The 15046-nt window shown below is 48.7% G+C and overlaps 5 protein-coding genes across 5 annotated transcripts; 2 read left to right on the forward strand and 3 right to left on the reverse strand.

The window, feature by feature from the left end:
- The first annotated feature begins 240 nt into the window (after window positions 1–240).
- On the forward strand, window positions 241–1045 carry LY89DRAFT_780013 (Glyoxalase/Bleomycin resistance protein/Dihydroxybiphenyl dioxygenase). The gene is made up of 4 exons (XM_018222350.1): window positions 241–477; window positions 531–608; window positions 668–888; window positions 938–1045. The coding sequence occupies exons 1-4, from the start codon at window positions 454–456 to the stop codon at window positions 1026–1028; spliced, it is 414 nt and encodes a 137-aa protein (XP_018074531.1). The 5' UTR covers window positions 241–453; the 3' UTR covers window positions 1029–1045.
- A 379-nt stretch (window positions 1046–1424) lies between these two features.
- On the reverse strand, window positions 1425–2790 carry LY89DRAFT_612328 (uncharacterized protein). Its single transcript, XM_018210611.1, has 3 exons — window positions 2511–2790; window positions 2057–2392; window positions 1425–2006 (listed from the first exon to the last, which is right to left on the reverse strand). The coding sequence occupies exons 1-3, from the start codon at window positions 2705–2707 to the stop codon at window positions 1880–1882; spliced, it is 660 nt and encodes a 219-aa protein (XP_018074532.1). The 5' UTR covers window positions 2708–2790; the 3' UTR covers window positions 1425–1879.
- A 101-nt stretch (window positions 2791–2891) lies between these two features.
- LY89DRAFT_641737 (timeless-domain-containing protein) lies at window positions 2892–6694 on the reverse strand. Its single transcript, XM_018211726.1, has 3 exons — window positions 6585–6694; window positions 4135–6535; window positions 2892–4085 (listed from the first exon to the last, which is right to left on the reverse strand). Exons 1-3 carry the CDS (start codon window positions 6657–6659, stop codon window positions 3007–3009), a joined length of 3555 nt encoding a protein of 1184 aa, XP_018074533.1. The 5' UTR covers window positions 6660–6694; the 3' UTR covers window positions 2892–3006.
- A 148-nt stretch (window positions 6695–6842) lies between these two features.
- LY89DRAFT_612335 (uncharacterized protein) lies at window positions 6843–8507 on the forward strand. Its single transcript, XM_018210612.1, has 4 exons — window positions 6843–7216; window positions 7269–7368; window positions 7422–8136; window positions 8202–8507. Exons 1-4 carry the CDS (start codon window positions 7091–7093, stop codon window positions 8215–8217), a joined length of 957 nt encoding a protein of 318 aa, XP_018074534.1. The 5' UTR covers window positions 6843–7090; the 3' UTR covers window positions 8218–8507.
- A 1359-nt stretch (window positions 8508–9866) lies between these two features.
- Window positions 9867–12033, reverse strand: LY89DRAFT_695697 (uncharacterized protein; the record flags this gene model as incomplete). The annotated part of the gene is made up of 4 exons (XM_018216779.1): window positions 9867–10492; window positions 10565–11247; window positions 11298–11435; window positions 11486–12033. The coding sequence occupies 4 exons, from the start codon at window positions 12031–12033 to the stop codon at window positions 9867–9869; spliced, it is 1995 nt and encodes a 664-aa protein (XP_018074535.1).
- Window positions 12034–15046: the final 3013 nt, after the last annotated feature.

The following is a 15046-nucleotide window of genomic DNA, read 5'->3' on the forward strand; positions in this document are numbered from 1 at the left end:
TGTCCTGCGTAAGGGATCATTCTTGGTTGCTCTGATCAATGGCTTAATCTGTGTACCTGCATATCACTTAAGTGTTTTCTATTCATTGATACCCCCTCACCGTATGACTCCTCGGCAAGCCGACCCATTTCAGAGGCTGTTAAGCGAGAACGAGATTGCGGTTGGGCAATCCGCTATCATCATGCCATCTGTACGTACCTCACATCAAAGATGAAAGTACTCTGGTAACCAGGCCGTGAATGAGAATCCTCTGTTCCCATCTATTTGCATGCCCCATACCTCTGGGGTATGGCAGTGAACTCGGAGTATATATTTGACCTGTGTTCCGTTATGGTTGCCCATCGCTGTTGTTTCTGAGTGACGATAGTATAGCTCTCGAATCTTGCATACCTATGTGATTTCTCTCAAGACGCTTGTTCCTGTCTCATCAACCATCCAAGCACATACGCAGCAATGGCACCACGTACATCAACCATGGTGAACTCAAATTGACATCGTCCCTCGATTCCTATTTCCACTGACATTTGAAGATCAATCTCATCTCTTGGACCGACATCCCAGTAACAGACATCTCACGGGCTAAAGAGTTCTACTCCACCATTTTCGGGGTACGCACACGCTCCCAAAACTTTCCTTTAAGAATGCATGCCAATTCACAAAATCACAGTGGACCTTCCCAACCTTCGGTCCTCCTCCAACCGAGCCCGTCACTCAAGCTCTCTTTAAGAAAGGTTCCATGAACGGCTCATTCATCCTTGTTGAACCCGAGAAGATGATTTCTTCCGTTACATCTGAGGAGAGTTGTGTAGCTGTGAGGGTCACGATCACTGTCGAGAGCGTGGACGAGAAGATCGTGGAAATCGAGAAAGCGGGTGGGAAGTTGTATTTGTGAGTCCCACGAGAGCACCTGCAACGTTGGCATGCTGATGGTGGGTAGGCCGAAGAAGGAACTCCCTGGTGGTAGAGGGTTTACGCTTTTCTTTACTGATACTGAGGGAAATGTTATGGGGCTTTGGTCTAAGGAATAGTGCGTGGTGAGCTGATGAAGTATGATTTTGGGTATTGGGACTGGCTGCGATAATGTGTGATTGGATCCTTTGAAATTTTGGGTGAAAGAAAGCGCAGGTAGGTTTAGTTCCAAACTCAAAGTCGTCGAGCAATGTTTTGTTGCGCATCGCATCTATGAAAGCTCCTTCTTGAAGCTGCAAACTGGTATCAAAACAAACCTTTGCTGCACATCGCTCTGCTGGCAGCTCCTTCCTCAAGCTTCAATCTCAACTCGAAGCAAACCTTTGTTGCACTTCGCTCTCCTGGCAGCTCCTTCCCAAAGCTTCAGTCTTGAATCCAAACAGACTTTTGTTGCATATCGCTCTATTGGCAGCTCCTTCCTTCATTGATGTAAAAACAACAAACGATAAAAACTGGCTGTGACGAACCAATCAGGGGTAGTGCCAGGAAGATAAGTTGCGACAATGTTTGACTACTTAGCTCATCCATATGCTGTGACACAATCATAGTACTATACTTGTGCTCAAGTAAGAAATGGCCTTAGTTGAATGGCAATGATCTGAAGTGAAATGAGTCAGCGACTGATTGAGTGGGAATTATTGGCATGGTTGTATGATGTCTCTCGAGGCAACTGAGATCTTGACCGAAGCAGTCTCTAGACCGCGTTGAAAGGTTTCTGTTTCTAATGGCCACTACTCGACCTTTCCTGCGCTTTGAGAAAGTCTTCGTTTTCTTCGCTGTGGAACCATGATGTACCCTATAGCGTGAAGCCATCAGTAGTTCAATATCCGCTGGTAACCCATAAACCCTTATTAGGTGTAGATTTCTACCCTGCTAGAAGTCCATGAATCGTCCTAACGAGCATCTGGCCTCAGGTCTCAGGGACCAAAGCATATATCCTAACTGGATACAACTCCTTGGGCAACCCCTTCTGAATCTCAGTCTTCTTGATCTTCATCCCAGCCTTCTCAAAGATCTCCCTAAACTTCTGATCACATCTAGTCACTCATCAGCGTCTCACCTCTTCTGAACATTGGAATACACATACCTCGTAACGCTGCTATCCAGCTCATCAAAGATGTCCTCTTCAGATGAGCTCATATTCTCCTTCACAACCACCAATCCGCCATCTTTCAGCGCCGTTCCACACTTTTTCAGATACGCAATGAGCTGGACGTCGGTCAGGTGACCTAAACACCATTGGTTCCATATCAGATCGTATTTGATATCGTTAGATCCGGGAGACCAATCTTCAAGACCGACGTTGTAGATTTCGCCTATGCCGGATTTTTCTTTGAGGTTATCAGAGAATTTGGCGATCGGCTCGACGATGTCGACCGTTTCTGCCAGGTGAAGCAGGAGGCCTTCTGTGATTCTTCCAATGCTGTGTTGGATGTCAGCTCTGTCTTGAGTTCAAAGACAAATATGAAAGATTGTCCAAGAAAGGAGGACATCTGAGCATCAAGAGGCGAAAACTCTTGTCTGGAAGGATTCATACATACCCAGCACCGCAATCTACCACTCTCTCGAGCTTTTCCGCTCCTTGTCCACCGACACCAAGTTTAGCCAAGAAATTCTTGGAGCCTTGAAGATCAACTTTCGAAATGTAAGGAAAGCCACCGAGCATTCCATTCACGTCGGCGTCGATCCCTTGCCAGTAATCCCGTGCATCTTGATGATTGATGTTTGCGTCCGCCATTTCGCTGAGATGTCGAAGATGACAGTTGAGATTCTTGCTATAAACGTTGCATCCTGCAAAGAAGTTGTGGTTGTGATTTGAGAATCAAAAAGGTAGTCGTGGGGAGGGATGGAATTCTGGATAGTGGGGTCGCCTAAAGTAGCGCGAGGCTGAGACAGGACAAGGCTGAATTATCACAAATTCTGTGGATAAAGACATACATTGACATCAACACCCTAATCATAATTTCTACCCAAGACATGGGTATGAACAGGCCCTGATATCCTAACGCCAATGCTACCCTGAACACAACACAAACATTATTCTTCATCACTACTATCAACAATGAAACCAGCACGAGTCCTTTGCCGTGAGGGCCGAGAAACAGGAGCAACATCTTCATCTTCATCGTCTTCTAATTCAATCCCGCTGATTTTAGCTGGCTCCGTTACAGACAGTGCATCAACGGGATCTGGTTCTTCGTCACTTGAAACCTTTCTCCTCTTCGAATTCGTTGTCTGTGGGTGAGGACTGGATAACGGCGTATCAGTAGCTTCATTGTCAGACTCAAGCAGAACGTTGTCTCTAGGGTTTGATGATGAAGTTGCTTGCGCTTCCTCGTTACTATCATCGGAGATGGTGCTGGATTGACGTTTCCGGATTCTGGTATCAGGTAGGTCGTCGTTGTCATCACTATCCACCGAAATGGCTGTTGATGGCCGCTTTCTGGATTTGGCTTTGGTAGAAGACTCTTTGTCTCCCACATTAAGCAGTTCCTTCATGATGGTAATTTTGGCACGTTCACGAATCTTCTCCTCCTGCACGAAGAAGATTCGATCACGTTCCTCGTCAGCCTCTTCATCACTGTCGTGAACAAAGAGGTCGCTCTTGATCTTTCGATTCTTCTCCAGTTCTCTTAGTCTGCGTGCCTCAGCTCGAGCCTCAAGCTGCTCGTCTGTCAAGCTGGTACCCTCATCCTCCGAACCTTCTTTTCTTCGTCGCCGTCTGTTCTTCTTCAAAGCTTTCAAAGCTTCGGACTTCTTCATGGCCGTTGGTCCACCTGCAGGGAAGAGGAATTCCTCCTCGTCATCATCGTCAACTCCATCGTCTTCATCATCGAAGACTGCTTTCTTCCTGGCTGCAGTCCCAGCAGACTTGCGACGGATGAAATCTCCGGCTTCTTCGCCGTCATCGAATGTTGGCGGGCTGAATTCAGACTTTGAAATTAGGTCTTGGGCTTCCTTTAACTGGTCGGCTGATAGTGAAGATGGCACTGTCCATGAAGCCTCTGGATCGTTGTCCTCGCCCAATCGCCGAAGTCCAACTAGTTTCATAAGTAGGCGTAAATGTCCGTTCTTGAACAAGGCAATGCGACGAGTATCATTGTCTGGTTTGATCACTGCCTTTGATTAGTATATACTTAACACCCCAGAAAATAGAAAACTTACATATAGTCGGCGCTGTGGGTTGTTCAATTGTAGCAGCAGGTGCGGGAGTCTCATCAGTGTCTGCAAAGGGATCTGACTGTGCAGATGTCTCCTTCTCTGCTAGCTGGAGAGCGGAGTTGGCCCCTTCCCAGCTTCTTCTTCCACTCTCAGCAGAAGAGAGTTGCGATTTGATCCACTGAAGATGGTCCCCTTCATTACGGTCGAGCAATGCTCCAACGACAATAGCTACTTGCTCCTCCCATTCCTTCCCACCCTTAACCTCCAACTCGGCCGCGGCTCTTGGTTTCGCTGAAGCAGTTTGCTTTTCATAACCATATTCAAGGTACTGTGCTGTACTGTTGATCTTTGAAAAGAGCATTTCCACCACAAGTTCAGGTCGTTCTTGCATTTTTCGGATACATTTCTTCAGAACCTGCTTGACAAGTTCATCCCACTCCTTAAAGCAACTGGCTTGAGGATCTAGACCCTCGGGGCCTTTGATCATCTTGTGAAGAAGTGCCACTATGTCCACTCGAAAGAGCATGACACTCATGTCTTGCTTGAAGGCCACCCGGTAGAAGAAACGATGTGCTCGTTTAAGTTGAGCAGGTTTAAGGTCGTTGTAGTAAGCAGTAAACGTGACAAATGTATCGACACAACCTTGAGTGACAAACCGAGAAGCGAAACGCTTGAAGTCGAATTTGCGATCGCGAGAAACCTTCTCTGCTCTCGCTTCATCCTCTCCATCTGAATCGTCAACATCGTCATTGGGATCATCTTCTCCATCTGCTCTTGCAGCCTTCTTCTTTCGCCGAATTCTTCTCCGTGACCGAACTTGCATGTCGACATTTTGCTTTGAGTATTGTTCAAGGATCCGGAGATAATGGTGAGCCAGTTCTGTGCAGGAATCAAGGTATCCAAAGCCTTGGTCTTTGTAAGTACGAGTGAGATTTGCGATCCTATCGTGAGTCGTCTCTTCGTAGAAGATTCGGCTCAAGATGTTCTCGGCAATCTCCTGATCTTCTTCCAAAGGAGATTCAGACATCTCTTGCACAGTCAGTAGAATTTGAGTGAAGCATTTCATGGCAGCACTCAGATCCTGCCATGACTTATTCTCGAATGTCTGTTCCATGGCTCGATTCAAGGTCACAAACATTTCTTGATTAAGAACGCTCGCAACGAGTGAGTAGTTGTCAATCTCTTCAGGTTTTTGGCCTTTCGAGGGTACTTTACTCTTCCTCCTAACTCTCTCTGCCTCCAGAAACCAAGAGACGAGGTAGAAGAACTGTCTGGGATGGTATTCAAGGATTCTTTCCGCTTCTCGGTCAATGGCCTTGCGTAAGTGACTAAACAGAGGGTTGAAGCCTGCGTCGAGGAAGTCTTCTACGAACGTTCGCAGGTGCTTGTTCGCCTGGACATTAAGCATGACGGGAGTGTCGAAATCCATAGGCCCTTTCTCACCCTTCAAAGCTTTCCTTGGCGGCTTGAACTTCTTGGTGCTATCCATCTTTGCTAAGCTTCTGGTGCTGTCCATTATCGCAGACTGACCGGAAATTGTAGTCATCTTTGAGTCCTCTCGTTGCATCCAGGCCATCGTCCCAAATCTGTTGTGTCTGGTGGGGGCATTCACTTGATAGCTTCTCAGCATCGAGGCTTCTTTTTGTCGTAGTCTTTTCAACTCGTCAATCTTGCTATTGTCGGCTTTGGCTTCGTCCACGAAGAGCTTTTCGATATCAACTCCTTTAATAAGATGGAACAAGATATCCAGTACTACCACATCCTGAGTATTGAATTCTTCTCCCATGGTGGACGAGACTGTCAACAGAAGATGCAAGATGTCTTGATAGTCGAATGCATCAATTGTCGCAGATCTCGAGATCTCTGCCTCGTCTCCCTCGTATTGCACATTCGGGGGTGGCGCAATCATGGCAATATTCCGGACAAAGTATAGGAGAAGCTTGATGATGCCTTCATCTCGTGTGCTACGATCCCCCATGGCCTCTGCCATCGAAGGGAGTGCACATCGGACCGCTGTGTGAAGTATTCGAGCTCCGTCGAAATTAATGATCGCTCGTTTGTAGCCCAGCTGTGCGATTTGAAGGTAAGGAATATGTCGGTGATGATTGACCGTCATGGCCTGTGTATCCTTCTCGAGAGGCCATGTCAGAGGTACGAGAAGCTCGAGGCATGCGAGGGCAATTTTTGACTTCAACCTGTCCTCTGTAGCATTTTCTGGCCATGCAGCAAGGATTTGTAGTAAGTCTCCTCCGACCAGATTCGATTCTGCCAGGCATCGTGCTACGTCCAATCGATTCGCTTTCTCGTCGTAGAGCTTCAACCATTTCTTCAAATCGCGAAGACATGCTAAAGCATCATCTCCAAGAACGTATCGACCATCCTCATCGGCACCACTTCCTCCAAGCTAAAGCGCGTCAGTATATGAATTGAAAAGCGCATTTAGAGGTACTTACAGCAGTAACGAGACTTGATACATAAGCCCGGACCTCAGGGTCTACTACATCTCTTCTGCCGTCACCAAACTCCATCGTTCGAAGTTATTGCTGAATTGTCGAAATTTTGTTGATTCGTGAACCTCTTTACACGCTCCGAGTCGAAGCAGACGCGTTTAGGACGCGTACCCCTGTCTAGCGTACAGTACGTGCGGGCCGAAATGTGCCGGCCATCAATGAAGAAGCCACAGAAAACAATACCAAGATATAAGTCAATGAAGAGACCAAAGATTCGAGGACTGTGTAAGATGAATGGTATGCTCAAGTCGATTGTAGTGATTCGTTTTTATTCCAGTGGTCGGTTCATTTCTCTACATAAACATCCATTATCTCGGACATCGGTCCGCTTTCTGCTGAGCCAGTTGTAGCCGAGGCTGAGGGGTGCAAATAAGCTTAAATCTGATCTTGACATCTGATCGTCTACAGTTGAGGAATTTTGTGCTCTCAACAACGTCAATTCCTGCAAGATGATTACACCTGTACTTCGCAAGCAGCTTTTGCAGAGCACAAAGCATGCAAGATCCATCAGTTCAAGCCCAATTGTTGCAGCACAGGAAGTTAAACGACTCGGCGTCATAGGAGCCGGACAGATGGTAACCTGCTGTGCTGCTTCTTGTGCGAATCTAGTTGCTAATTGAGTAAAAGGGCCTTGGAATAGCGTTAGTAGCTGCACAGAAAGCGGGAGTTCCTGTGACTTTAGTTGATACTAGTCAAGCATCAATCGACAAAGGGTTGAAGTTCGCAGGTGGGCTGTCCATTACCATATTCACTCACTACAGCTAATGTGTTTACTCCCAGACAAGCTGCTGGCCAAAGATGTCTCGAAAGAACGAATTACACAAGAACAATCAGATAAGATTCGATCACTACTTACTCCTTATACCTCAATGGACGCTCTGTCCGAGGTTGACTTTGTTATCGAAGCTGTTCCCGAAATCCCTTCGTTGAAAATGTCCATCTTCGAAAACCTCGCCCAGATATGCCCACCACATGCGATACTCGCCACGAATACATCATCGATATCAATAACAAAGATAGCAGCAGCTACAACGAAAGACCCGAAGGATACATCTGCATCATCCCGAGTCATCTCTACACATTTCATGAACCCGGTGCCAATACAGAAGGGCGTGGAGATCATAACCGGTCTGCAAACGAGCCAAGAAACTATTGATACAGCCATTGCATTTTGCAAAGCGATGGGCAAGATCCCCTCACAATCTGCAGATTCGCCAGGATTCCTAGCGAACCGGATCCTCATGCCATACATCAACGAAGCGATCATCTGCTTAGAGACTGGTGTAGGAGGAAGAGACGACATTGATGCAATCATGAAGAACGGCACCAACGTCCCGATGGGGCCATTGCAGCTAGCGGATTTCATCGGCATCGACACCTGCTTAGCCATCATGAAAGTCCTGTACGAGGAAACAGGCGATTCGAAGTACCGACCTAGCGTGCTATTGCGCAAGATGGTGGATGCAGGATGGCTGGGGAAGAAGAGCGGTAAAGGGTAAGTCAGAGAGAGAGAGCTTGGACCAACGAGACTATGACTGCAGGCTAATTGGAAATTCCCAGATTTTATGATTATTAGGAGCTGAAACTTGTGCAGTTAGCGAATAGTACAATGCAATGGTTGCATTCGCTTGCACGTTTTCTTCTGACTGTGCTGCATAATAAGCTTTTGTTTCTTGCTCCCAAAAGCGAGGTTATCAAGACGACATACAGCAGCAATCTTGCAGCCAGATTATTGCATTGATCCGGCCCACTGTGTGCATTTTTTGTTGCACATCGCTCTGAAATGTCCGAGCACATACTAACTATTAGTGCTCACCTCTGAAGTAGCCAAAGCTCAAAGATTGGGTACTGTAGAATGTCCAGAATCCCCTCAGTCTCGAACCCTGGATCAAGTCCCGTGCTCGTCTCCAACATCCGACTTTCGTATCACAACCGACATTCAGGATTCCTCAGTCATCGAATGTTTGATTAATTAGAGTACCCCAACTAAACACCAAAAATAATAGTTCTGTTGCACATCGCACAAATGTCCGAGCGCATGTCAGACAACGCTTTACAGGTGGAGACTGTAAGACAAAATGATCAAGTGACCCTATCCGCAATGTCCCAGAACGCCTCACCCCTCAACAACATTATGCCCATTCAGCCGCATCCTCCAACTCTCTGTTGCGTCGCGGAATTGTCCCAGATAAGAACATGTCAAGGGAGTTTTCTTCTAACGATTTGAGTTGCATGTTGACGGAAATGTCCCATGTTCAGTGAGGCTGAGGCCTTGTTGTATACGGTTGGGATGTCCCAGATTCGGTCGATTGCTGAGAACGTGCCGGCTTGCAAAGAGAAATCCTCGGATGGAAAGGGATCCGTGATATATCCAATTCGTGCCTCGGCCGCTGTAGTCTCGATTCCATGTGAAAGTCAATACCTAGAGAATGTATGATACACTGAACCTCGTTTCGATAGCCTGAATGTCCGAAATGCGTCGCAGCAACCAAAGCAGTGAACAGACTTGGAAATCCATAAGAGTTTTAAGGACATCAAAATTGAACTATCTACAGAACAAGGCCCAGCCGCAAAGCGCGAGCCAGCTCATACAAAATGAATAAGAAGAAGAAGAAGAGTAAGGTGAAGAAGAAATATACACAAAACCACATCCAATTCTCTCCTCCCCTATTCATAGCCCAAAAACAAAGCTTGCGAACTAATAACAATTATTTCATGAAAACTCTGCAAGCTTCCCTCCATATCCCTTTTCCACCCACCCCGCATTTGCTAAACACATCATGGTATCTTGCCCAAGAATAAAATCCACCCGCGCAACCATATAGACTGTAGATAGATAGTCGAAGCCAAGCCGATCCCTACCCATTACTAAAACACTGGTATCTAACAAAAAGATGTGCTCGCGAGAGCGGAGAAGAGAAGTGTGAATATTTGTTGTTTGATGTTGTCGGACCAAGGAAATCCGTCAGTATTTGGTTTGTTGGAAGATTCGCCGGTGTCGTAAGAAGGAAAAAACGCCGTCGATGCTTTCGTGAAAGATCCGGTTCGTTGGGGAAAATATAACCACGTGCCTGCCCGCCTACATGATTCAAGGGAATAATATCTTTATTTCGTTCAAGCCCAAATACTGTAAGTCATATACTTCGTCCATCGATGGAAAAGGAAATGGTCCGAGGCCCCGAGTCGACTATTAGGCCTAATAGCCAGCCGACAGTTCGAGGGTGACTATGGACTTTCAAAGCCGCCAGTCAAAGTAAAACTCCGCTTGCGCTTTTGTCCCGTCTCGTACTCCACTGGCCGCAAATATGAGTTGTCTTCGTTGTTCCTGACATTCAAGTTCTGGTTGTCGCCAACTTGCATCGAGCCTTGGACTTGTCCTTGACCTGAACTGCTTTGATCCCCGTTATTCTGATTGCCTTGAACTTGAGAACTGAAGTCCCGATCATTCTGAGAAGCTCTAACTGGGCTGAGGCTCGAATTATAGGCATTGGAGAAGTCCTGAGGTGGAGCCATTGGCGCGCTAAGCTGCGGGATGCTAAAATCCCGTCCGCTGTGGCTCCCGTCGATCGGCGTCCTTGGTAGTGAGAAATCGACTGGAGCAGTTAGAGGGGCGCTCGCATATCCACCGGTGAAGGCGTGCGCGAATGAGCTACTCCTTGGTGTCGTACCGTGCGGGGAATTATTCTGGTTTGGGAGCGTTCGGTACTGGGCACGGAGGTCGAGTCCTGGGGGAAAAGCCGACGATGAGGCTCTCAGCCGTGACATCGCCGACGGGGACGACTGTTGCAGCGATGAATTGCCATGCGCACCCGGATACGTCATGTGAGATGGTGAGCTTTGTATGTTTGTATCTAAGAAAAGAGTCAGCACGTGTGATCTTCGCCAAGGATAGGTATGAAACTATTGGGAAACATTGGACGAACATGAAGATGCATTCGCGTCATATTGGTGCGCATTGACGGTGGTGTTGCTAATTTGGTCCGGCTGATACACTGATTGCTGTCGACCACTCAATTGAGGACTAGGCTGGCCCGTTTGGTAGCTGGTGTAGTCTATTGTTTCCCCTTTCCAGGACATGCTGGATCGCAAAGGGGAATTCAACGACTCAGATCTTGATCTCGACATCGTCTCTCGAAGCTGTAGAGGTTGCAGAGGTCTGACATGTTGTCTCGAGTGGGACAGAGTCTGATAGCTATTCTGGCGATCAAACGGATTCGAGCTTCGCGGTCCAGCGCTCATAGGACTCGAGAGGTGGCTCGAATAGTAGCGATCAGACGAATTTAGCGACAATGGAGAGAGTACATCTGGAGTGCCCATAGAGCCACCAGGAGCGAACCCAACATGACCAAAAGCTGGACTTAGTCCTGTAGGAGACATGTGGTCATCGTTGTCGTTTCTCCTCATGGTATCAACCATCAATGGGCGCATCATATGGTCTGCGTATGCGGGCACAAAATCGACTGGTGATTGCATCGGCGTCCCAACCCCATGAACAGCTCCATAGGGAGAGTGCAAGGCTTGTACATTGTCGAAGTCGTCCGGTACTGCCCTCATCTTCATCATTCGCTCTCGATCGTCTGCTGTCAATCGCTTTATTTTTGCTCGCCTACTCCAAATCAGTTCCGCTTTTCGCAAACCGTGGAGGTATCTGCTTACCGGTTCTGAAACCAGACCTGGACTTGTCTAGGACTCAGTCCTGGGATTTCTCGCGACAATCGCTCTCTGTGAGCAGCATCTGGATGCGCCTGCTTCGCGAATTCACTCATCAAGAATCGAGTCTGTTGATGCGTCAAACTATGGAAGCGTTAGAAGGGGAAATGCGCGTGTCAAGATGGTGGTCTCACCGAAAGCGCTTCATCTTTCTGCGTTCTGCACGACGCTCAGCGGCGGTCTGTGGTGGGGCGCCTTCTTCCGGCTCTGCGTCAACCATTTCATCGTCATCTTCGAGTTCGTCGTCCTCCTCCTTGATCTCCCCCTCAGCGCCACCTCCTTCAGTATTTGCCAAAGTTCCTTGTTGTGTGGGCGCACTAGATGCAGAACTTAGTGGATTGGAAGCAAGAGACCCGAGAGACAGTGCGGTCGATTCTGGAGACACAATAGTATCATCTCGAGCAGGAACGTTGGTTGGGTGGCTAATGTCTCCTGGCGCAGAGTCTGGACGTTCGATGTTTGGGGATGGTTGTGCTTCTTGCCTCAATGGTCCTAAACTATGTCGATGTTCCAGAGTTGGTCGACCACCACTTTGTTGCTGATCTTGGGTATTATCAGAAACATTCGAGCTTGTATTTTGCTCGAAGGTTGGCTGAAGTAGACCATTATCCCCAGAAAGCGGGAATGCCGCATACTGCTCCCGCCAATCTGGCTGCGTGTTCAATGGCTCAAAGTTCGACATGCGTGGAGACGCGGCGTTATGATAGATGGCCTCAAGCTTGATGGAAGACCAAGTGTTCCGTCCTGTATCACATTGCCGTGTGACCAGCATTGAGATCTTTGTTTGCTTCTGTTGCAAGAGAGGCTTGATTCCGGTCCGGTTTACTGAAGGTTGAAGGCGTCGATATGTTGTTGTTGGAGGTGGGGAAGGAATCGATGAGCTCGCTGTTCGAAGTCCTGAAATGAACGAGAGTAAAGGCCGCTAAGGACAATGGCTGATCACTGACCAGAGGAGAACATAGAGCCTATCGAAGGCAAGTTTGCTGTAGAGTGTTCGAAGCCTGTCGATAGATGCTGTCCGTCAAGTGTATGCGCACAGCTCGTTCTTGGAGTGTGTGAGGATCTGGAAAGATCATCCGAACCCAAAAGAATTTGAGATTGATCCCCAAGTAGATAAGGCTGTCAGATCCCTCCGCAATCTTGATGGTGGATCAAACAGGCTGACTGCTGGGCTCTCGGCGTGCTTCAGAACGCGTATTTCAACCCAAAACAGTCGATACGTTCAGAGTGAGAGTTCACAGACCACGCGGTCTTCAAGAAATATGAAGCGGCTTGCGGTCATGGATGGCCGAGGACCTTAAACACTTGTGGCGAGTGCTCTGCTTCGTCCAAATGAAGGATAAATTGCTTGGTGGTTTTATGACGTGCTGGGGCTGTTTTGGGAAATCTGAAGATCCTGTGAAGTTGGAGGGGGCCCGCTGTCTTGCTTTCCACGTTCGATCGTCGACGTCGGATGATATAGTGCAAGATTGAAGGGATTTGATCTGATGCCTGGATTATGATCACCACTGTGACCAGGGATATTCGACCCGAGAAGCGCCCTGTAGCCCTCGACCTTTTCTCTCAGACCTTGCCGGAGCAGCACAGGACCGCTGAGGCAGATTAGTCTTGTACCGAAGTCCGCTCGTTGCACACACGGAGAATATCAAAGATGGTGAAGGACAGGGCCTGCACGGTCGACTTTAGACATCAGACGAGGGGTATGTAATAAACGCACGTCCAAAAGGGTAGCTGGGCGAGGGCTGTTTGGGAAGAAAGTCAAGCAACAGCACAAATTCGACCATGCATGGCAAGCCTCTAGATATTGGGAAATGTCCTTAGCCACAACGGACAATGATAACCTTACACGAAAGGCAGCCGGCTCAATGACTAGTGTTGTGTGGAATGCCCCATGTCGGTCCTGTGGGGAGAACGAATGACAGAGAAGCTACCAAACTGGTCGATAGTACTCTATCGAGAACAGTGCAGAGTAATATAAATGTGTGATTGGGGTCGAGCCTGGTACCGGTCTAATCATCCGATGAGACGACGAAGCAGCCAACGGGAACAGGTGTGAGATGGAGCAGGCCTGCGCCGTTCGCGAAGTGCATCGATCTCAACTAAACCTGATGGAGGGCAAAGCGAGTGTGACAGGGAACGAGCGGAGAGATCGAGGCTGGGTCGTTCTCACGCAAATCATTGGACTCCAGTGCCTGGGACGACCAGAATTCCGCGGGTCAACGCATAACCGTTGTTCACGACTAGGAAGGCCCAGCAGCCAGGCCAATAAGACGGCACAGATCTCGAGGGTAGACAGGCCCCCTGGTTGCTGGCGGAAACTATCAAGACAACGTGACAGCCCTGACGCTAGAAGCCGCTCGAGGATCATCTATTGTGGAGTTTGGAAGTTTCCCAGCAGACGGATTGAAGGTATGGGCCCCGAGTACGAGAACTCCCTCACTCTCGCATCGCCCATGATCACCAAGAGGGTTTGGCCTGGATGGAGGGAGGGGCTCAGAGTCCGCCTATGCTCCTGTCATTACGCAAAACGTCCTCACGTCAGAGAGAGGAGAGACACAGAGGCTCGGTTACACAGGTCGAAGGGTGTGACAAAGGCTAGGTTAAAATTGGCTGGCATAATGCAGCGCCGTGCATGTGGTGCAAGTCTTGCCTGGCCGACCTGCCAAAAGCTTCCTGCAAGTAGTCTTTAGCGATGGTGGGGGCAGCTCGATAGACGCTAGAGTTCGCAACAACGGTCGTAGAAAGGCTAGAAGCTGCCTATCCCTTTCCATTTCGGCGTGCTGCGGGTAAGGTTTGCAGCCGTATTGGCGCCATCCCATGGTTTCAAGATAGCCGGGATGGCTCTACCAACATTCTGATAGCAGAGCACGATATGCCCTGACATGGAAGGATGTCTGGACGATTCGGGCTCTCGATGACCTTTTGGTGATGCCCGCCCCGCTCTGTTTCCACGAGCAGTCCACTCAAGGAGCAATCCGCGAGTATATTGGGAGTTCCTGCGCCGGATACAGCACAAGTCATCAGATTAGATCTTTTCTGGCACGTTAGTTCAAACAATGGAAAGGCAGGGTTCAGATGAAAAAGTCTGTGCGCAGCGCACATCCCGCCATCCTGCCATGACGACCAGTCCCGAGAAAACTTCAGTCCTAGAAGAATGTCTCCCTGTGAAAGTCCCGCATCTTCAGGAACATGCGTATCTGCTTCCTAGCTGCCCCGGCAGCGCGGGCCGCTGGGCGATTGCGCTCTGATGTGCGTATTGTACGACGGTGCAACTGTCCTACAGCATAAGTGTAGCATTGGGGGTGGGCTTGGGATGCGGAGGTAACTCGACTATGAATAGCCGGAAGCTTTCCAGCGACATCTGGTCTCGCGTGGTTACATTTTTTCGTCGTTCTGCACCGTCAGCGAGGACAAGAATCGTCTGATACCATTCTAGCGCGTACTCCCCCCACCTTCTGCTGCCCATGATTCGAGCACTCGATGCACGTATCCCTGGGCTGGTCGCGATCACAGACAAATTGCAGGCTTCCTACCTGGCCCTCCCAAAAGATCTGAGGCCAGGATGTTGGCGAGCGGCCGAGGGTCCTTCAAGATTCGGGACCTTCTTCACGGCAACACGCCTGGAGCTCACCTCTTTCTTCATCAGTGTATCGAGGTCCGAGGCGACGACGAGCTCGGTCACCGCGTCGAGAAAC

Source organism: Mollisia scopiformis, assembly GCF_001500285.1.
Source record: "Mollisia scopiformis unplaced genomic scaffold LY89scaffold_7, whole genome shotgun sequence".
In the NCBI taxonomy this organism is placed as follows: Eukaryota; Fungi; Ascomycota; class Leotiomycetes; order Helotiales; family Mollisiaceae; genus Mollisia; species Mollisia scopiformis.

Excerpts from the sequence above, each read along its gene's own strand:
- LY89DRAFT_780013 (XM_018222350.1), top strand. The coding sequence starts at position 454 with ATGGCACCACGTACATCAACCATG. Across the intron at positions 609-667 it reads TCTACTCCACCATTTTCGGG|TGGACCTTCCCAACCTTCGG; the intron begins GTACGCACACGC and ends ACAAAATCACAG. Across the intron at positions 889-937 it reads GCGGGTGGGAAGTTGTATTT|GCCGAAGAAGGAACTCCCTG; the intron begins GTGAGTCCCACG and ends GATGGTGGGTAG.
- LY89DRAFT_612328 (XM_018210611.1), bottom strand. The coding sequence starts at position 2,707 with ATGGCGGACGCAAACATCAATCATCAAGATGCACGGGATTACTGGCAA. Across the intron at positions 2,393-2,510 it reads GTGGTAGATTGCGGTGCTGG|CATTGGAAGAATCACAGAAG; the intron begins GTATGTATGAAT and ends CATCCAACACAG. Across the intron at positions 2,007-2,056 it reads CTGGATAGCAGCGTTACGAG|ATGTGATCAGAAGTTTAGGG; the intron begins GTATGTGTATTC and ends ATGAGTGACTAG.
- LY89DRAFT_641737 (XM_018211726.1), bottom strand. The coding sequence starts at position 6,659 with ATGGAGTTTGGTGACGGCAGAAGAGATGTAGTAGACCCTGAGGTCCGG. Across the intron at positions 6,536-6,584 it reads TATCAAGTCTCGTTACTGCT|CTTGGAGGAAGTGGTGCCGA; the intron begins GTAAGTACCTCT and ends GACGCGCTTTAG. Across the intron at positions 4,086-4,134 it reads ACCCACAGCGCCGACTATAT|TGATCAAACCAGACAATGAT; the intron begins GTAAGTTTTCTA and ends AATCAAAGGCAG.
- LY89DRAFT_612335 (XM_018210612.1), top strand. The coding sequence starts at position 7,091 with ATGATTACACCTGTACTTCGCAAGCAGCTTTTGCAGAGCACAAAGCAT. Across the intron at positions 7,217-7,268 it reads TCATAGGAGCCGGACAGATG|GGCCTTGGAATAGCGTTAGT; the intron begins GTAACCTGCTGT and ends ATTGAGTAAAAG. Across the intron at positions 7,369-7,421 it reads CAAAGGGTTGAAGTTCGCAG|ACAAGCTGCTGGCCAAAGAT; the intron begins GTGGGCTGTCCA and ends GTTTACTCCCAG.